Source organism: Parastagonospora nodorum, assembly GCF_000146915.1.
Source record: "Parastagonospora nodorum SN15 chromosome Unknown scaffold_1, whole genome shotgun sequence".
NCBI lineage: Eukaryota > Fungi > Ascomycota > Dothideomycetes > Pleosporales > Phaeosphaeriaceae > Parastagonospora > Parastagonospora nodorum.
Window position 1 is genome coordinate 1,083,148 of NW_001884549.1, and position 19,825 is coordinate 1,102,972.

The following is a 19,825-nucleotide window of genomic DNA, read 5'->3' on the forward strand; positions in this document are numbered from 1 at the left end:
AGCGCCTCCACGTGGTGGTCAAGCTTACCCGTTCGGACCTACCCCGCTATGGCTTGGGAATAGGTACTCACATATCCACTTCCATAAAACACAGACGTTCATGCTTCCATAATGTACAAGTCTTTATACATGTGGGCCTGTCTACAATATACTCAAAACCCCGAAAACATGTCCCAGGGTATATGTCAACCACGCACTCACTCCATCTATACAAAAATCATGTCTGAGTGTAGACTTGTTGCTTCCAAACGCCGTGAAACATCCTCCTATCTCATTGAAATCGACGATAGATCAGAACCAATTCGTCAAGCCCATGTTGCTTGCAGGATTGGTGTTGGGATTTGCCATTTGCACATCCATGCCGTACTGTGCCACCATGTCGTCCCATACCTGCCAGTCTACGTGTCCGTCTTCCATAGGAGATCCGTTTGATTGCCCATTGGGTACGGGCATGGTGCCGAAGTCGACGTTGCCGAACATTGGATCGCCAAAGGTTCCGTGCGCAGCGTTGAGAGCCGTAGCCGTGGAATTCACCGTGTTGGCCTGCGCGGGTTTTGTTTCCATGGGAAATCCATTGGATGCCATTTGGTTGGTCAGACCAGGCGCTGCGTTGACCTCGCGCTGAGTTGGATAGTCGTAGGTGGAGTTGCCATATATGTCCATGCCACCCACGACGTCTTTTAGAACGCTGTCAAGACCGAAATTGCTCAAATTCACAAAGTCTTGGCCAGGACTGGAGGCAACGCTTCGCGGAACACCATTAATCTCGGCATATGTGGATCGTTGCGCCTCAGTCGGCTCGTCGCCTAATCCAGCCGAGAAACCATTGGAGAAGTTTCTATGCGTATGAGGAAGGGACGGGCTATTTGGCCATGACGACTGCGGCATGGCTGGGCTGTCACCCAGTCTTGGGGCCGAGGGGCGTAACAACCGATCTAGGTTCTCTGTGCTTGGCTGATCGATAGAAACAGGCGGTAGATTGTGATCCATACCCCGTGAGAACCCAGGATATATCATCTGACCATCACGGAGGGCCATGCTTGCTCGGTCAAGAGCCAGCTCCCTCTCTCGCGCAGCCTTTGCCTTCAAGAGGAGCTTCCGTAATGGGTTCCACAAACAGCCTTGTCCTCGACCAGAACGATGTGGCGATGTATCATTGAGTGGGAACCACCATCGGCCTGCGGTAGCTTCAAGCGCACGCCATGCGCGCTCGACTGCCTCGCCCTTGGTGCGTACGCATAGCTCAGAAAGGAGAAAAGCTACTGCATGCCATTGGACGTATGTCCGGAAGAGCCAGCCCCACTTCATTGTTCGCGCTTCGGTTTCAAGGAGAATGGAGTATTCAATGTTCTCAAGGGAAGTAATGAAGAGCTTATCCTTGGTCTCTTGTGGGAGTGTGGCACCTGGTCTTCATCAGCGTGATGCATGGCCGAAAATTTGTGTACAACTCACCGCCGTCTTTACGCTGATGTGGATGATAGACAATCAACCACATTTTGCTCATGATCAACCTTGAAATTGTTGCCGTCACCCAACACAGCGGTATTGTCATGTCCATGTTGGTCAGGTATTTCGCTTCCAATCTCTGGTGGCACTCGGTAATCCACTTCTCCTTCTCCGCGATAGAGAGGCTCGCGAAGAACTCGTTGCATCTGTTCGGTCCGGGTGGGATATAGAGGATGCGGCGGAAGATGCTAGCGACTTCGAACCTCAATAGACAGAACGTCATGTCGGTGAAGCCGGTGCGTTCCTCCGGGAACTCGGTCATGTCTGGGTGGAGGTCGTCATCGTTCACGTTGAGAGGCTGTGGGTCTGACATTAGCATAGTGGACTTGGAATGAGAGCAGAGCCAACGTACCATTTTTGTATCGTACTGGGCCTCGACGATGGTAGGGTCACAGCCATGATCCTCAGACGAACGGGCATCAAGTATGCACACCTGCCACCAAAGGCGCCTGCGCGACTCAATCTCGAAAGGCGGGAGCTTGAAATGAGTCCCGTCTCGGTGTATGCCCAGCGTCTGTGCGATGCGCACCACCAGCCCGGTAAGAGTCCAAATCTTGCGCGCATCGTCGTTTCGTCGGAGAAGGATGAGGAAGATGATGAAGGCCTGGAGAATGACAATTTCGTCGCAGTACAGGAAGTTTGCCCGTGCGAGGGCTTGTTCCAGACCAAAGCGGTACCTGTTCAGCATGGTTGTGCGATCTTCCCCCCAGCGCTCACGACACTCTTCGGGGGTCGTGCTCGTCACGGCACCGTAGTAGACTGCGAACAGTAGCGGCTCCAGGGTCTTGGGGACTTTGTCTGGGTGTGCCACGGCGTTGTAGAAGACAGGCTCAAAGGTGGGGATGTGTAGGACTTTGACGAGGGGGTCGACGTTCTCTTTGAACGCAAGCCAGAACTGATGCGCTTGCATTTCGAGAGGATGCAGCGTTTGCATGTCCACATTGGAAGAGCTGTATCCGAAGACGAAGCCTTGGTGCTGCGAAGAAGGATTGGACGAATTCGGAGAATGCGCCTCGTCTTCGTCGTCGGAGGGTTCGATCAGCACAGACTTGAGGTCTTCCACCTGCAGCATGTCAGTATGCGACCACCAATGTGTTCCTGGCTACCCAACGGACCTCGTTGTTGAGACTGGCCCAGAAGCTGTTGTTAATATATCGGCTCCTGCCCTTCTCGACCACGAGCCTGCCAAAGCGGTTCTCCAGCCCCTCTACGCTATTATCCAAAACGACTCTTGGTTCTGAAGCGTCATTTGGATTCGTCTTGCCGTTGGAGAACGGGCATTCCGGGTGGCCTGCTTCGGACCCCTTCTCCCTCTCGGCCGCCTCCTGTTCATGTTCCTCGACCTGGGCATTCAAGCTCGACACGACGCCCTCCAAGCGGCGCAGTCGTTCCAAGAGCTCCGCATCTGCTGGCTTTCGACTCTTGCGCGGGGCGCGACCGGGTCCAGGAAAGATGCATTCTATTTTGGCGCGAGTACAGTTGGAGCAAGGGTGTCTCTTGTCGCACTTGACCTGCACGAAAGGATTGCCAAGATCAGTGTGTGTGCGATGTTGGATGTGCACACGGACTGCTTACCTTTCGTCTGCGGCATGTCACGCACGACCGGGGGTTCGGCGAGGGACCTCCGGCAGCAAAGGGACCGCTAATGCTGCCCTTGGCTCTAAGGCTGGCCTCGGGCGAGTTGTCCGCTTGAGGAGAGTCTTCAGACATGGCGCCAATGTGTCTGTTTGTTACTGTAGCCAGGAATTCGGCAAATGGCAGAGGAGAGCCGGACGAGAATCTGGATGCCTTGTTGGCTTTAGGGCTGAGGAGGGCGCTTGTTCGAATGTCGGCGATGGCTAAAGACGCGGCTCCGATGCTCCCATGATGCAACCAGCCCTGCGACATTGACGCCCCGGCACGTGTTGGGCCTCACAGCAGGTGTATGTCTTGTGGGTTTTATAAGCTGTGCGTTCGGACCTTTCGATGACTGTGTTGAGCGCCAAAGTCGGAATAGGCGAATGTTGAATCAGGCATCCAGTCCAGCCAGTTCTTCTAAGTTCCTCTCACAGAAGCCCTGCCGTCACATACGTCCTACCTGAAATTGAGATGGCAGAAGTGAATGAACGGAAAGCCGTCTATGTACAATGGCGGCCATATTGTCCGACTCGCAGTGCAGTTCGTACGATCGCACGTCAATCTGACTCATCGTGGAAGCTGCAATACTTCGATAGCTAATCGTAGCCCCAGGATAAGGCCTCCCACACCTGTGCGGAGTTTTGTCCCAAGTCGAGCCCTCCATTCGCAACGTTCGTTCTACATGATGCAGGTCAGCTGCATAACCAAAAGCAGGGTCCGGGGTCTTTGAGCTGTCTGGTAAGCAGTGACAGTGGTTGCGACCGGGTCGGCGAAAAACATCTCCGCTCCGAACTCGGCCGAGAACATGTCGCGATGCTCCAGCACTCGACCTTCCACTAGATCAACATAAAGTCAAAACGCAAGGCGATAATTTTAATGTATCAGGGCTTAAACATTACTACGAAACTAGACATTACATCATTATTTACCTCGCATAGCTCTTCAGCCCAGGCTCTGCAAGCCTCTTGTCTGGGTATGTGAGTAACATGACACCTGCAATCGGAATGAGTCCGCTTGTCGCAATAACGTCGTCCAGATCCAGTCCAGGCGCAGCGTACGTGCTGCATACACTGGCGAGGTTGATGCGACTAGTATTTCCCGGTCCATCATGTGTCAACGCGTCGACGATCAAAGCATACGTGAGTGGGTTGAACAGCACACCGGCATGACCGTAGAACGTCCCTGCTAGACCTCCCGCGCAGACTTTCTGCACCTCGTTGTTTGACACGCCAACATTTCTTCCGTCGTTCATGAACGCAGATGCGAAGTTGCCTTGCTGCGGCTCGACAATCTCGTCGAAGAAGCCCGAGTAGAATGTTGTGGTCGGGACGTATGCGCTATCTCCATTCGCAGTCCGGAGAGTGTTGACATAGTCGGATGTCGCTTCTTGCTGGATGACTGATGGTGGGCAAAGTGGGTTCAACATCAGCTTGGAGTCTGCTGTCAAGCATAGTGCGTTGGCGAGGACGGTGCCGCGGAAATCAGGGCTGATGGGCAAGAAGTCCTTCACGACTTTGCGGGTGGACGGCCAGTACTTGAACGCCCATTGCGTGTCAAGACCGCCTTGCGACCAGGAGATGACCGCCATGTTGTTTGAGTTGGATTTGGAAATTGCTGATATGTAGTTGATGGCGTACGCAACGTATTCGGAGTTGAGCTGTGCGTCGCCCAACATGGCACCGGGGATGTTGAGCCACACTGGGTCGGCAAAAGGCTGGTTTACCAGCAATTTTCGCAGGTTGTTGGCAAAGTTGACGCCTCCAAACGCACCGGTTCCTGGAACCATGATGATGGGGCGCTTCTTACCAGCGCCATACTTGAAGGTTGGGGGAATGAAGATGGCTTTGCGCAGTGCACTCTCCGAAAGCGAGTAGGGCGCGTCGCCTTTGATGTTCCACACGCTCTTGGGAGGATTGGGGTTGTTGTTGTTGATGCTGTTCTCGCCCACTGCAAGGCCACCCGTCAGAGCAGTGAGGAGCGTCCCATCGAGCAGAGGACCAAGACCAACAGCGACTTGGGAAGCAATAGCAGGGTAAATGTCCGTTCGGCCAGTGGGGCTTGCCCATACTTTTGATGCTCGTGTCATGCAATCTGCGATGTTGGTAGGCCGGTTTGGCGCTACAATCTTGACGAGAGCAGAACCGACAGCAGCTGGGTTCTTTGCTGCTGCAGCACTCTCGACACTTCCAAGGAGGCCGGTCACAACGCCATTGACACCGCCTAGGATACCACCCAAAAGGCCACCGAGCTGTCGTTCTTCCAGTGCCAACGCATCGTCGAGTGATGGAGCAGGTGTCGGTGCCGGTGCTTGTACTGGAGCAGGTTCAGCAGCAGGAGCAGGAGCTGCTATAGCCGCTGGGATCAAGCTCAAAAGAGCCAATGAAGGCACGCTGCAACGCATAATTGAAGATGCTCAAAAGGCTATCAATATGTACAAGGAAAAGTATTAACCGGGACGATAGTAGCAGCGATACCTTCATTCCACCCTGGGCGGTTGGTATTTATCTTCCATCCCTATTCCATCACATGTTGTCACGGCCCGTCTCTCCCATTCGTCATTCTTTCCTTGCGCCTCGGCCATCTGTCGTCCAAAATCCCATCTGCGAGATATCGATCCGCAATGCAGGGTGCAGATCTCGCTACACTACTGGCGAGCTGACGCTGCGCCGTTCCTATCCATAAGCAATACTAGTGCTCCAACAAGTTAGTGCGACTTACTCTTCTGGTCGCGAAGACGCCACTGATGTCGATGCATCTGGTCGGACGCCTGCCGGTCCGGTTATTAGCGCGCATTGGCTAAGCGACTCGTTAACTTAGTGTTCTAACATCGGGGAATTTTTTTTGTGCTATCGTCATGAAGACAATGTGGATCAAGCACAATGGCATTGTGAAGTTGTAGCTGGATTACTGAGCGCACTTTTGGCCGTTTGGTTCCATTCAATTGCTCAATCTACGTGCGTTATTTGCTTCGCCAGTCTGTTCAAGACACAATGCGGTGTTGGCAATATTGTGCGAAACCTAAATTCCTTCATCACTGCCGTATCACCCAACATGTCGATCCAATCCGTCAACCGTGCGCACAAAATCTGCATCCTCGAAGGTTCAGCACCCTCACATCGTCAGCGCAGACCCTCTGCGGACACTCGATGGGGACCCCTTGAGGCTTAATTACCATTTCGCCGGAACTTCTACTATCATACCGGGATGACGTGGGATCTACCAATGACGAACTGGACCCTTGCGCAAGCCCATGACAACATCGTGAACTACTCGGAGCACGATGCTGCGATAATCTTTCTATGTCATTCACACGTCGTCGCCATTATTGTTGTCCTCGGCCGTTTTGCATCGACCAATTGTAGATGGAGTTGACGTCTGGAAATGCGCTGGTTACGTTGGAGAAGCTGGGGTGGTGTGCGAGGCCCCGCGGGTAAGTCTGTTGGGACTGCGCTGGTGCGGACTGATACATTGGAACTTGACCGAATATACCAGTAGGCGTCGGGGTGTCTGTACGCTGCTGTGTTGGCATCGTAGGCTGCTGATAGCTGTTGGCTTGGAATGACTGCGGGTGCGATTGGTGATTGAAGTCGTGCACTCGCTGCTCGACGGCCTCGGTCCACTGATTGCCGCGTAGATGGGTGATGTCTGCAGTGGTAATGGAAGTCGGCGTAGAATGCGGTTGGTGTACAGCGTTTGCAGGCGGACTCATCAACCCAGAGGGAGAAGCAATAGCACTGACATTAGGCCATGGTGCTTGCATTGCTGTCGGCTGAGCTGGGTAATGGTGCATCTGCTGCTGTTGCGGTACAGGCACGGACGATGGCTGGTAGGCATAGGGTGTGTTGTACTGCGATGGCGGACTGTATGGTCCATGATCAGCTTGCATTGCCTGCGGGTGCTGTTGCTGCCCCGATCCTTGCATGTACGATGGTGCGAGAGTCCTGAGAGGCATTGCGTTGCGCGTGTACTGCTGTCCCAATCCTTGTGCGTACGACGATGCAAGAGTTTTGACAGGCAATGCGTTGCGCGGGTATTGCTGCCGATCCTCAGTTCTGGGAACCATGGGAGCGCGATACTGAGGACGGACATTCGCAGCGGCTTGCTGCTGCTGGCGGTACCTTCTCAAGCTTGCGTTCGATTCTCGGTGGTACTGGTCCTCTACTACAGTGAGCGTACCTCGAAGACTCGGAGCCACGTAATGGCCTGGAAGTGCGTTAACCAGACGCGGATCAATCTCATCCTCGGTGGGCGCGGCTTTGGGCGGTGGATCGAGCACAACGGTGAGGTTAACTGTGGTTGTTAGCAAGAGCCAAAATTATGTCAGGACAAGCACATACTCTTCTTCTCTTCCTCGGCAGCCAACCTCAAGCCCTCGAGTCGTCCTTCTTCATACTCGCGCCACGCACCACTCGCAATATTCATCCTGCCCAGAAGCTCATACGGCCCCGTCAGTTGCGCCCGTCGAAGTAGAAAGGTAGCCAACGTCTCGAGGTTTTCGGTGGCGATGCTTAGGTCTGGAGCGAGGTTCTTGTATCGGAATTGGATGGCCTGGCAGATACGTTCAAAGACAAGGTCGTCACCATCGCTTGGATAGTCCTGGTAATGTCAGTCTCGTATCAGCAATCATCGTGGTGTGGGGTACTTACGGCCTTTTTCAGAGCGCGATCGATGGCACGGAGGACTGAAGATCTGATGTCCGTATCGTAAGCTAGCTCATGGCTGAATGCGCACCGGAGGTAGGGCATGAGTTCGTGCTCGATCCAGTGCGGAATGAGTGGTCGCTTAGGCACTGCCATGGTCAGTTAGCTGTTGTTCTCAGTTGACAGAAAAGTTTCCGGTTAGTTGGGCGCCGCTGTGTTGTTGTAGTTTTGGTCGGAAAATTTGAAGTATTTGAAGTGAAGAGCCAAGCCGCCTAGCGGTAAGCTTTCACATTCACTACGAGCGATTGTGCCTAAAGTGAAAGAGCAAGAGTAGGTTGAGAATGAAGGTGTGGTCACACATGGAGATTGCATTGTTCTGTTCAAAAGTGAAAGCGAGATTCCAAGATCATGATAGGTAGTTAGCTATGGGTACAGTTTGCGGGAATGAAGAGCCCACAACCTCATGAGTTATACTTAAATCTTTTGCCGTATGATCAGAAACCTAGAAGCTATTCCACCACTAGAGACTCACGCATATCAGCAACCAACTCCAAAGCCTTGCCGAGAGAGGCTCAAGCGTATGAGTACATTCTTTATCATGTCGCGCTCACCTTCCAACATTGTCTACCAACAACAAGATCATCTGGTATCCAATCGAAGATCGAGATACCGGAGTGAGTCAGAGCCCTTCGACCAATCTTGATGATAGAGAGATTTCCAAAAGGCTTTCATCGACGCGCTTTCGTTCAGTGCATTGCTCCGTTCAGGCCATGATGAACGCAACGAGACAAAGCGGCGCGGTGCTCCAGATCTGGTCTTCGAGAAGACTCGATTTTTTAGACTCTTGATGTAAGTCTCTCCCAATATTTCGAGCGCATCAATAGCCATGTCTAAATCCTTGTTGACGACAGACTGAGGGCCTTCGTCGCAGACGCCAGGATACGTTGCCTCAACAATTTGGCCATACCCATTGACCCAAATTTCGGGACAATCGTCATCCTTACGCCAGGGATAATCTTCCATGATGCCAGATATGAAGACGAATAGTGTCTTCCTTAGCAGAAATAACGTTGTGGCGTGATTCGAGCACTCCTCCAGCCCATCCTCGCGTGTCGATCGCAGCTCAAAACGCAGCAGACAATACGGTCGTAACTTGTATGTAAGTCTGATCAAGCCGGTAATTTCGATACGCAGTTCTGCCAGTGTGGCTAGAGTTGCCAGAGTGACCTTGAGGACGATTGTGGCGGGTGGCTCCGGGTGACTTGGTGAAGGCTCTTTCATAACTGTGGGAAAGCTGCCGCTGATGGACTCTTCCAACCAGGCCTTGAGAGACTTCCAATAGTCGAAGTTACTCCCTTGAAGACTCGTTGTCATCATGATGGTGATATGATTGTAGAATGGAAGGCATGTGAGAGCCAAGCTCCTCATGCTCCGATCCACTTGCAGGATGTTGAGTGGTAGACCTTACACGTTCCGACAATCCAGATCAAAGATGATGTTCTCTCCTTCATTCATGGCCCAGCACACAACTTTTCGATAAACACGTGGTGGTAATGGATGCAGGTCAGATGTGTGGGCACACGAGACCCAATGAAGACGGTGGAATCGATCTTGATCGTCCCTCAATATCTCGAATGGAATAATGGTCCTCTTGTCAACTTCATGATAGGGACCTGTCATTGGATAGTGTACACTCCCACTTTCTAGATCGAGACTGAGCTCGATTCTGTCGATGAGTCGATCGAAGCGCCCATTTGTTTTGAGTGCATGATTGCTACCCACGGCCTTCACAATATCTTCAAGAAGTTGGGCGTTGATGTTGCTCATATGAGCTGAATTCCCAGTAAATTCCCCGTGGACTCGGTGGTTCAGAGCTCTTCCTGTATTGACGAGGCGGAATTCACACGTTGATGATGGTGGATACCATTTCAAATGTGCAACTGGAAGAAGATCGATCTGTTCCTCTACTTCGACATCATCAACACGATCGAAATCAAATGCCGAGCATAGCGGACTAATGTCGATTTGGATTTCCTGGACGTGGGCGACCTGCGTTCCGATGTCGTACAGAAAGTCGCGAGCGTCATGAAAATGACTCATGCACTCATTGTGGGTATTGAGATTGGCTGAGACGATGATTTAGTTGCCTGAGTAAAGTACACCTACAGCCTCGTGGAATATTTGACGACATGTACATAACATCGCCACATTGGGACCGAGATCGTGCGAAGGCTTGCGCATGACGATTTCTTCCTCTGGGCTGAAGGATGGCATTTCGTCGTAGTTGTCATTGAATTTTGGGAAGAAATCTGGCTCTCTGTCTCTCCTTCCCGGCCCGGTGTATATGATTGGATCGTCTCGCGCGAACAGCCATTTGTAGACGTTGTTGCGCAACTCTGCTGGTAAGGTGGTGAGGAAAGAGGGTCGGTCATTGGTCTCGGGACAAGAGCTAGCCTTGAGAACCTCGACAGTCTTCGGCGGGGATTGGTAGAATTCATCGCGCACGGGATACAGCGGATGATTTCCATTGTCGCGTGACGGAGTACGCTTTGCGGAAGTCAGATTTGACTGCCGCGCAGTTTCTCGAGTGGAGTGGCAGTTACTGGCATAATCGGCGGGGTCGTGACCATAGATACCAAAGTGCTAGTCACTGATATCTCGGGTTGCTAGCGCTCACCTTCACCTGTGCCAGGTCGAGAGATTTTCTATCGCACACACTTCCCTTCACCTAGACTCTGAAATAGCAAAGCAAATGTGCGCCAGCGCATGGGTCATGAATATGAACCACAGCACCAGGCACTGCTATAATTCGTTCGCGCGCTGATAAAACCCCAGCTGCTATTAGAGCGGAGCTGCAGTCTGAAGAAGTCTTGAGGTGATGCCGCTTTGACTCAATTACACTCTGATGGTGTTTAAAGATCAGCCGAAGGTTTGTACCCACCCCGCCAGGTCTGCCAGAACGGTAGCAATGATCGATGAACATTGATCGTGTGTGTAGAACAGCATAGATCTTCTGTCAGCCTGACAACCCGGCACCAGGTGTAGCAATAATCCGTACGTGTTCTGTTTGAACTTGAATTATTACGACAGAGCAACTGTTATCTTATACTCCAGCCCGAATAGGCTTAACAGATGATTAGTGCGTTGCGAAGAGCTGAGAAAACTTTGAAGTTAGACAGCTTCATTGAACTGCCCTCGGACGGTACTCAGGATCGTGCGGCACAGCGCGCACGGATTATCGCTACACCTGGTACTGATGAGAGGACAACAACAATCATTGAAGTTGTATACAGTATTCGAATCTGATCGGGTAGGATTAGGAATATTATACGAATCGCTGAGGGATATCATGGAAAGAAGACGATGCCAGATCTTTGCATGTAGTGGGCCAATCTAGTCATGCAGCACACGAAATATCAGGTGAATGCTGTTACGGAAGAACGCGTAACAGCAAAAACTGCACATTCGGGTTCTCCTTCGACGTCATGGTTGTGGTGTATGGGAGGGGATCTATCCTTATGGAGGCAACTCAGCTATACAGTACATTGGCCATGATGTCTGGGAGATCTGCTGGAGTTCCGCTACCCCGGCTATAGCATAACGAACGTGACTTCTGCGCTTTGGGATGACGCGTCGGACGGAATAGGTTCGATGGCTTCGACAATGCGGTAGTGACAAGGCAGACAATGTACGCAAATATTGTAGCTGAAGGTCCAAACATCTCGAAATGGCAAGATCCATGCATTGTAAAGTAATTAGATTTAGAGAAGGCGACGAGGCATCACGGAGTGTCGTTTGTGGAGGTGGGTCGCGCGAGCATGATGCGCTAGCATCATACAGCAACAGCGCTTCTGGGGGAGGCACGACGAAGCCAACATCAATAGTAATGCAAATCGACTCATGTGAAGAACCATGATTTCTAGCTTGGAACCTACTCACCGCTCTTCGTGTGTGTGCACTATATCCTCGACAATTGCGATAATAGCAACAGCTCACGGCCAACACAGTGCATACTGAGGTCCCACCATATTCTCATTCCCAAACCCAAACCCGTCCTTTTCCCACCTATGAAATCTTCACATGTCCAATTTCCTTGCATCTGGATCTGCTATAGTTCCCAAGGCCTGAGGCTCAAAGTCCCCCTGTCGGCGCCAAGCCCGCGTCCGAAACGCCACCCAAACCCGACGTGCTGCATGAGCTGCACATCAAACAAGCGTCACCAATACCGCCCCGGAGCCACGCGAACAACGCAGACGATAAGCTCAGATCGGCTAGACGAAGCAAATACGCAAGACTTGGCTACTTGGACATGTTTAGGGATCAGGCATTGTTTCGAGATTCAAGTTAGGAGGAAGAGGGGGATGGATGCGAAGAACATATCCTCTGCAGTCCCCATCTTCTTCTTTTCCCTCTCCACACTTTCTTGTCAGGTTTCTGCCGTGCAGTTTATCTTCATATCATTTCGATTCTTTTGGGCTGGTCCATTTTCTTGAACATCTAATTCTATAATTAAAATCCGAAAGCAACGAGTTCAACATGCACGCTTCAACCTCCATCATCGCTCTTTCCCTTCTTTCTCTCTCTAGCGCTCTGCCCCAACGCAACAGAAATGGCAACGGAGGCGGCCAGCAACGCGCCACAGCACAGCAGAAAGCCGCTCAAGTGCCGCAAGGTCTGAGCCAAGCTCAAGATGGAAGTGTGATCATGGATGACACAGTGATGATCAAGTACGTTTGTTTCTCACCATATTTACCCATGACTGCACCGTAAGCACGATCGAAACTAACACTCCTGCAGCGGCCTTCCGATCCGTTTCAAGATCTCTGCGCCGGCAGACCAATTTCTCACCACATCTGGGGTCCCCGGTGCCGCTGCAACTTCGGCGAACGGCACTCTCGGCGCCAATGTCCTCCTGCACGGTGATGGTGGACAGTCTTTCTTCGACATGCCCAACCAGAACGTGCAAGCCAACACCATGGGTGTTGCGCTGCTTGCACCCGATAAGAACCTATTCTGGGGTGGTGGCAGTGGCCTCGACAGGACGGACGGCGTTGCGCATTCCCAAGCCGTCAATGACTTCATCCAGAACGAGCTACCTGCCAGAGTCGCGGTGAACATGAGCAATGTCGTGTTCACTGGAGTATCTGGCGGATCGCTGATGCTGAGTGGCTTTTTCATCCCGGCGCAAATGCAGAACTTTGCAAACAGCGCTGTCGAGCTGAACTGTGGCGGTATGCCGCCCCAAGTCGCATTTGTGGACCAAGCCACCGTCATGTCGCAAACACGCATCCACTTCCAGAGCACACAGAATGAATTGACGTTGTTGCAAGGCTCCATCCCACAAGCCGTTGTAGCGTACGAACAAGCAGCTGCCCAAGGGGGAATGAGTGCAGCACAGGTCAACGCACTCCAGACTGTTGACAACACACCGGTTGGAGGGCACTGCGCATTCGATGGAAAAGACTTTGTTAGCGGTGTGCAGGTCATGAGTTCCAGCTATGCGAGTGTCATGCAGGGTGGAAACGGGGCCGTGCAGGGCATTGGAGCGCCCAGTGCCGGTGTCGTTACAACTGGTGTCGTCGGCAACGAGAAGCTGCAATTCGCGGCGGGTGCGAGGAAGCGTGAGGCGAGCATTGCGCCCATGGTGAATATGAAGTGGGCGAGGCAGTTGGAGGTCATTGAGACTGGCGATGTGGAGTTGGTGGCATGCGATCGTACGTCGTGCTAATCGTGGTGGATTGTCCTAAATTTCCTTTCTGTAAGTATGCTCAGGCCAATATTATGCTGCCAACCTCATATTCCCGTTCCGCAAATCAATTCACTTCAGTATTGCACAAAGTGGTGGCTGTTCGTAATGTTCATTTGACTGGTGTTGTGAAGATCGTGCCATTGCTAATGTGTGCAATGTCTGCTTCCGTTTCCTTCACCCCGTAAATGCATTTTCGCCGTTCCCGTGAACCCATAAAAGTCGAAGAGCAGGAAAAGAGACACCTCACATGACGACACCGGAGTTGGAGGCGATACGCGGCCATAGCTCGGCGGCCTCCTTTGCGACGGGGCCAGTGATGGCGGATCCCTTCATTTCACCCTTGGGGTTGACAATCTGCGTGAGGTTAGCCGAGTCTCGTTCCAAGCAAATCTGCCAGCAAAGCGATGCTGTCAGACTCCCAGGCCACCACTCACCACACCAGCGTTGTCCTCGAAGTACAGGAAGACACCGTCCGCCCGCCTCCATGGCTTGCTCTGGCGGACGATGACAGCGGGCATGACCTTCTTCCTCAACTCAGGCTTTCCCTTCTTGACGGTGGCCATGACCATGTCTCCCGCACCACCAGCAGGCAGACGGTTAAGACGCGCACCGATACCCTTGACGGAGATGATGTACAGGTTGCGGGCGCCGGAGTTGTCGCAGCAGTTCATGACGGCTCCGCTGTGCTTCCGTTAGCCATCTCCCTATATCACATGCAAAGTTCGTGGCGCGCGATTATCCGGCGGTTCGATCGCATTCGAGGAGAACGTACACAGGCAGACCGAGAGTCATCTTGAGCTTGTTACCGGAGGAAGAACCTCGACTGCGAAGATGTTAGCGAGACGTCATGGCTGCTGCCAATTTGGCTATTCCGAGATTTGGGCACACATACCCACGCTTGGATGCCATTGCGACTGATTAGGTTGGTGGTAGACTTGTGAGGGGAAATCGGGTGCGTCGTCGCGGGATTGTCGAAGTCGTTGAAGTTCGCAATACCAGAGCGTCGAAATCCAAGTGTGCCGGAAGCTCGCTTTTTCCGCCCGCGCTAGCCGTGTTGAGAATGGTGGGGTTTCCTAGCCCCACCGACAGAACTCAACTCTGAACACGACCAAACCACTGTGCGAAGTGGAGCATCGCTAATACACGATGCCAAATAGCAGTATTGCTGTACACAGTCTGATCCAAGTGTTAAACGATGATCAGCTTACTACCTAGACATGGCTGGAAGCGAATGACTCGTCACGTACTCGATACGATGACATAGATTCCACTATCCCGCGTAGGGCGCAAGTGCATAAGATAAGTCGATTGAAGTGCAGTAGAAGACTGGATGCTCTGGAGGGGATGGAAGAATTTCATGATAGCTAAGTGTTCTGATGCCTTGATCATTCAACCTACAGAACTATCAACCGCGGCAGAATCCTACATGCACGGTCTGAACTAATCGTTATTATGAACAGAAAGACGAAGAAGCTATTTATCCCATGAAATTTCTATTGGAATTGTACTTCTTGCTCTGCTGTGGACCAAACTCCGACCGCACCTGTGGAAACATTGTCTACCACATGATCTATTTAGGCAAGATAACATCCCACTCACACCGACCCAGGAAATAAAACTCGAGCGCTGCAGCTGCATAACTCTCCGCGTTTTCGATTGTCGGAGTAGTAGGCTTGTACGCTTTGTCATCGCCGTCATAAACGTCCCATAGGCGCTTCAATTCCCGAGCCGCCTGCCAGGGGTCCTTGTCCTTATACTTCTTCCGGTCGTCATCTCCTCCCTTGACATATATATCTACAGTACCAGCTGAATCGTAGCCATCTGGATCAGGACGCGCGGTAAGACCTGCACTTTGACCAATCATATGCATGTGTGTCATCTCATGGAACAACGTCAAGCCAGCGACCTCGAAGAAGGGAAAATCTTCACCCGTCTGGCACCATCCACCGCGCCTGGACTTGAATTCCTTGGTGCTCAGATCCTGCTTGGTCTGCTTGGTGTTCTTGTTGAAGAAGCGGTCGCAAAGTACCGTTTACACCTGTTAGCATCGAAAATGCCCAAATTATGTGTTGCAGCTTACATTGGGCTCGCCTTGCGATGAACATTGTCGTATCGAATACCTGATAAAATGGACCTAACACAGCTTGCGTGAGCTTGGCTGACGATGCCATCTGCAACAGAAAAGGTGCATCACTGATCCAACGAATCGTACGGACCGGTGAAAACCCTTGTCCAGCTTTCAGGTGTGTTCGATCGTGTGATGAATGATGTGTCACTGGATCATATAATAAGTTCTCGAACTAGCTTGTAAACGTTTTCTTTTTTTAGTAGGAGATGGGTTCGTGTCAACTAGAGTCACATCCCCTCTACGAGGGAATTCTAAGGAAGATTGTAGCAACGACATGTCATAAGAGACACACGGGCATGCTGAAGCTAGCGAAAGACTTAGGGTTAAAAGAAATTTACTATCAGAAATCCATAACCGTCCTGATCACGCTACCAGGCAGATGTGAGGTCATCGCCCGATATCAATATGCGCATATAGGTCCATAGCACACAAACTTTTCCCGACATACAAGTTCGAATGGTACTAAGTTTGTACATGTGAATGCCGGTCCTGAATTTGGATAGCATGCACCCAGTGCCTTGCCGTTACCCCCAGCCTCGAAGAAATCGTATTTGTCACCATTCTTGTAGAGATTGTATGTCTTGCGGCAAGTGTCACTGACGATTCGGAAATAGGAAGGTGCCTGACCGAGGCCGTCCCAATTCATAACAAGCCGGCTATTTCCTCCCTTCCCAAGTCCATCGCAGTTGTATCGATCGGAGGGAAGTGCCTTGGCCTAGAAGCCGTGTCAGTAAGAAGTTGGCTGCATTTTTGGTGATTAGGTATCATGGAGCCAGACTGACAAATGCGTATGCAGAGGCATCATTCTCATTATTAGCACACCCTAAAATGTGGAAGTCTGCTAGACCGGTGGTCGCAAGCATCGACACAGTGACTGTTGCAGCCAGGATTCGGATACCTGTGAGGGACACCATCTTGTAAAAGTGCTGCTTGGGTGTAGAGGTGAAAGGAAGATTTTGAAGTCGAACCTGAAGTGCTTTCTAGAACTGCGCTCATGTGCCATCATGTTTTATACATCGGTCGTGCCAAATAAAGCTCATACTAGTCACCTCCCTGCAAGATGGAGCATGGTACCGGCCCGAGAATCGATCGACGGCCCTACTGCGGAGCTGGACGCTACGACCTTGGAACAGTGCAGCCCCCAACAATACGAAGAACGAGGCAGTTTCGGAACGAAAATAATTTGTTCGGGCATATGGACTTTGCGTTTCCTGTCAGTCAGTAATTACTGACTACGACATTGCTCCGAGGAATGACCCGCGGTCAGGGCATGGAGCTACGCGTTCATACCAGAGGGTGCGAAGTACCCACGTACTGTAGCTCTTTGGGTAGCTGACGGGTACGAAGCTATGCCCTTTGACAAGGATGTTGATCATTCCCAATTCATTGAGAGGTGAGCCTTGCTCGAACCAAAAGGCGGCTGTGCGGACATGCGTGGAAATAGCTGTGCTGATATCGTGTTCTTCCGTCACACTGTAATTCTCTTCGAGTAGGAGATTGTGAAGCCTTTCACAGTCCCTGCCATCTTTCGCTATAAGATGCAGTATGGGAATACTATCAATATCTCGGCTCGTCGTGCTTGCTCTACAGAAGAAACGGGACGCGAAATCTTCGAGGATGAGTGTATTCGTGTCCGCATGCAGTGTATGGAACTTTACCACATCTCAAAAGTAAAGTTGCGGTTGATTGTTGATGTTTCATTAGGTCCTCTTCAGACTGCCGCACAAACTCTGAGCTTCATTACAGACGATCTGTAAGTTGAAGACGTCAGCAACGTCCAGTCCATAAGTGATCGAGGCGTAAATCAGGTAGTAAGTGCGCACATCGAGGGCCAAGCTGAATAGGCCTTCCATGATTGGAACAGGCCGTCATTTTAGGTTTGTTGTTGCTATAGGTGTAGGTGTTCGGCGGATTGCTTAAGTATGAATTTCGATTGAGACAAGCCGATTCTGGGGCTGTTGAAACGTAATGGTCGCGGGAACGTGATTATGAGCTCCAAGAAGAACTCGCGACAACTTTTGTAGGGAGCAGAGACGCAAGGCGATATATATTAGCACGGGAAGTGCCGCTAAGGAAGAGCTCGGTCTCGGAGAGTAAGGGCATTGATTTATTCCCTCAGGCTGTCACTAGCGTGCATCATGTAGTAATGTTCTATTCGCGAGTCTTGGTTGCTTTCACATAAACAAGGCAAGAAAAATCTCGGAACCTCTCGTGTCCATGAGTATCGGGATGCTTTAATGATTTTCAGTGGAAGGTACTCGGAATCGTTTCCTACCATCCACGCACCAATCCAACACAGCAGCCAATATCGCCCCACCTAGTATAGGTCCCGCATAGTTCATGTTCAGTCGATTGACGGGTAGACTACCCGGAAAAGGCATCCAAATGACCACAAAGACGATGTAGCTCATTGCACCGAGATTGACGAACGGTCCAGCGAGACCAAGCTTAAAGGGTCCCCATGATATCGGCGCTGGACGAAATCTTGATAAGCGTGTCCAGAACAGAAAATAGATAGGAAAAAAGCAGGAGATGCATAGTGCTAATGCTGGCAGACTTATGAAAGCATTGAAAGCAGTGCTAGAGCCAATATTGATAAGTGCAAGCACGAAAAGACAGATCGCAACCATACTGAGGGCATTAACCGGGATCTTCAGCTTCGGGTGTATTTTTACAATGACTCGAGAATATGGCAAACCATCATCTCGGGCGAAAGCCCACAGAAGTCGAGAGACCGAGGCAAACACGTTGACAAACGAGACGAAAATGATGAAAATAAACATGAAGACAAATACGTTTGTCGCAGCACGCGAGCCTGTCGCTTGGTAGTAAACCTCAATGATGGGTAAAGGCGAGGCGGTCACCCGATCCACGTCGCCAATGCAGAAGAGCACAGTGACCATGTAAAGGAATTGCATGGTAGCATTGACCACAACAGAAAATATCATCGCGCGTGGAACACGAACCCGTGCACCCTTCACTTCGTCGCTCATGTGTAACACGCCGTCGAAGCCTAGTTCAGTTGGCGATTCAGGGTCTGATATAGTTAATATGGGCTCTACATACCAGTCAGAGGATACGCGACTGTCAAGAGGCCAATACCCCATGCGACCACTGAATCATTCCATCCGCTAGCACCATGTGTCAACGTCTTGAAAACATAACTTGCGGGGTTCTTTTCCGCCATTGCAACTAATGTAACAATGCTAGCGAAGAAGAAAGTGACATGGCAAACTGCTCCTGCAGTTTCCAGAATGTTGATGAATTTGGGCAGCCAGAAATTGCCGATGAAAGGGCAGAGCGTCAGAGCCCACATGATAAGCGTGGAATGCCATCATTGCGGTATATACTCCGGGTTGTTAAAGCTTGCGAGGCTGACGATGATGTTGCACATGAGTGCGGGATTTGATGCGCAGGAACAGATCCAGGCGAATACCGTAATCCAACCTTGCATTAGACCGAAGAATCTTTTGTACTTAGGCGCAAAGGCAGCGGTCCATCGATACTGTGCGCCAACGGTTGGGTCCATAGAGGCCATCTCTGCCAGAGATAGAGCTATGAGTGTAGTGCCGATACCAGAGAATATGCTGCCGTAGGCGATAGAGGCAGGCCCTCCGTTTGTAAGAGAGAATTGGAAAGTTACTGCTGCTGCTTCCCATGAGCATTGAAGGAGGAAGGAGAAATTTATGGCTGATGGTGCATTGATGTATCTCTTTGGAACAATTAGCGGGGTATGTTTTGTCTTGGCCACCATCACAATACCTCAAGTGCTCCTCCGGTATGTTGCTGTTCAGTGACAAGCTGCTGCTCATCGTTGGTATTCTGATCGGCTTTCACGCCAAAGTTACTGGTATCAGCAAGTGGCACAATTGTCAATTTTCCAGACATGATTATCGACAGGGTACAACAGCAAATGCCTTGTGAGCGAAATGAGTGAACGAAGCTTCCTCATATGCTAGCCACGATTCGAAATCAACACTGCGTTCTTCCATCGAACGGTGTGAGATATGCACCACGCTGCTGGCCGGCATGACGCATGGTCTCAAATCTAACCGCCCATCCTGGACTGCATAATGGCACATGAGAAAGGGCAACATTGACAGAGTCGATCTCTTTGAGCAATCGGGCTTCGAGCGTGCTGTCGTCATTCGTTGTTGTCGGATAGTGGATAGCTACTTTGGACCT

General features: G+C 51.2%; 11 protein-coding genes across 11 annotated transcripts; 2 read left to right on the forward strand and 9 right to left on the reverse strand.

Moving 5' to 3' along the window:
- Positions 1-291: 291 nt before the first annotated feature.
- SNOG_00466 (hypothetical protein) lies at positions 292-3,393 on the reverse strand (the record flags this gene model as incomplete). The annotated part of the gene is made up of 6 exons (XM_001791099.1): positions 292-838; positions 1,004-1,403; positions 1,453-1,804; positions 1,859-2,569; positions 2,613-3,017; positions 3,082-3,393. 6 exons carry the CDS (start codon positions 3,391-3,393, stop codon positions 292-294), a joined length of 2,727 nt encoding a protein of 908 aa, XP_001791151.1.
- Positions 3,394-4,048: 655 nt separating this feature from the next.
- On the reverse strand, positions 4,049-5,524 carry SNOG_00467 (hypothetical protein; the record flags this gene model as incomplete). The annotated part of the gene is made up of 1 exon (XM_001791100.1): positions 4,049-5,524. One exon carries the CDS (start codon positions 5,522-5,524, stop codon positions 4,049-4,051), a length of 1,476 nt encoding a protein of 491 aa, XP_001791152.1.
- A 921-nt stretch (positions 5,525-6,445) lies between these two features.
- Positions 6,446-7,919, reverse strand: SNOG_00468 (hypothetical protein; the record flags this gene model as incomplete). The annotated part of the gene is made up of 3 exons (XM_001791101.1): positions 6,446-7,413; positions 7,461-7,719; positions 7,770-7,919. The coding sequence occupies 3 exons, from the start codon at positions 7,917-7,919 to the stop codon at positions 6,446-6,448; spliced, it is 1,377 nt and encodes a 458-aa protein (XP_001791153.1).
- Positions 7,920-8,402: 483 nt separating this feature from the next.
- Positions 8,403-9,140, reverse strand: SNOG_00469 (hypothetical protein; the record flags this gene model as incomplete). The annotated part of the gene is made up of 1 exon (XM_001791102.1): positions 8,403-9,140. The coding sequence occupies one exon, from the start codon at positions 9,138-9,140 to the stop codon at positions 8,403-8,405; it is 738 nt and encodes a 245-aa protein (XP_001791154.1).
- Positions 9,141-9,227: 87 nt separating this feature from the next.
- On the reverse strand, positions 9,228-10,393 carry SNOG_00470 (hypothetical protein; the record flags this gene model as incomplete). The annotated part of the gene is made up of 3 exons (XM_001791103.1): positions 9,228-9,889; positions 9,959-10,331; positions 10,367-10,393. 3 exons carry the CDS (start codon positions 10,391-10,393, stop codon positions 9,228-9,230), a joined length of 1,062 nt encoding a protein of 353 aa, XP_001791155.1.
- A 1,906-nt stretch (positions 10,394-12,299) lies between these two features.
- Positions 12,300-13,491, forward strand: SNOG_00471 (hypothetical protein; the record flags this gene model as incomplete). Its single annotated transcript, XM_001791104.1, has 2 exons — positions 12,300-12,490; positions 12,561-13,491. The coding sequence occupies 2 exons, from the start codon at positions 12,300-12,302 to the stop codon at positions 13,489-13,491; spliced, it is 1,122 nt and encodes a 373-aa protein (XP_001791156.1).
- A 110-nt stretch (positions 13,492-13,601) lies between these two features.
- Positions 13,602-14,517, reverse strand: SNOG_00472 (hypothetical protein). The gene is made up of 4 exons (XM_001791105.1): positions 14,405-14,517; positions 14,285-14,335; positions 13,947-14,193; positions 13,602-13,866 (listed from the first exon to the last, which is right to left on the reverse strand). Exons 1-4 carry the CDS (start codon positions 14,419-14,421, stop codon positions 13,756-13,758), a joined length of 426 nt encoding a protein of 141 aa, XP_001791157.1. The 5' UTR covers positions 14,422-14,517; the 3' UTR covers positions 13,602-13,755.
- Positions 14,518-15,005: 488 nt separating this feature from the next.
- Positions 15,006-15,382, reverse strand: SNOG_00473 (hypothetical protein; the record flags this gene model as incomplete). The annotated part of the gene is made up of 2 exons (XM_001791106.1): positions 15,006-15,055; positions 15,112-15,382. The coding sequence occupies 2 exons, from the start codon at positions 15,380-15,382 to the stop codon at positions 15,006-15,008; spliced, it is 321 nt and encodes a 106-aa protein (XP_001791158.1).
- A 1,318-nt stretch (positions 15,383-16,700) lies between these two features.
- SNOG_00474 (hypothetical protein) lies at positions 16,701-17,037 on the forward strand (the record flags this gene model as incomplete). The annotated part of the gene is made up of 2 exons (XM_001791107.1): positions 16,701-16,857; positions 16,961-17,037. The coding sequence occupies 2 exons, from the start codon at positions 16,701-16,703 to the stop codon at positions 17,035-17,037; spliced, it is 234 nt and encodes a 77-aa protein (XP_001791159.1).
- Positions 17,038-17,874: 837 nt separating this feature from the next.
- On the reverse strand, positions 17,875-18,956 carry SNOG_00475 (hypothetical protein; the record flags this gene model as incomplete). The annotated part of the gene is made up of 2 exons (XM_001791108.1): positions 17,875-18,677; positions 18,707-18,956. 2 exons carry the CDS (start codon positions 18,954-18,956, stop codon positions 17,875-17,877), a joined length of 1,053 nt encoding a protein of 350 aa, XP_001791160.1.
- An 18-nt stretch (positions 18,957-18,974) lies between these two features.
- SNOG_00476 (hypothetical protein) lies at positions 18,975-19,528 on the reverse strand (the record flags this gene model as incomplete). Its single annotated transcript, XM_001791109.1, has 2 exons — positions 18,975-19,352; positions 19,403-19,528. 2 exons carry the CDS (start codon positions 19,526-19,528, stop codon positions 18,975-18,977), a joined length of 504 nt encoding a protein of 167 aa, XP_001791161.1.
- Between the last annotated feature and the right edge of the window lie 297 nt (positions 19,529-19,825).

Excerpts from the sequence above, each read along its gene's own strand:
- SNOG_00472 (XM_001791105.1), bottom strand. Across the intron at positions 14,194-14,284 it reads ATGACTCTCGGTCTGCCTGT|CGGAGCCGTCATGAACTGCT; the intron begins GTACGTTCTCCT and ends ACGGAAGCACAG. Across the intron at positions 13,867-13,946 it reads TCGAGGACAACGCTGGTGTG|ATTGTCAACCCCAAGGGTGA; the intron begins GTGAGTGGTGGC and ends AACCTCACGCAG.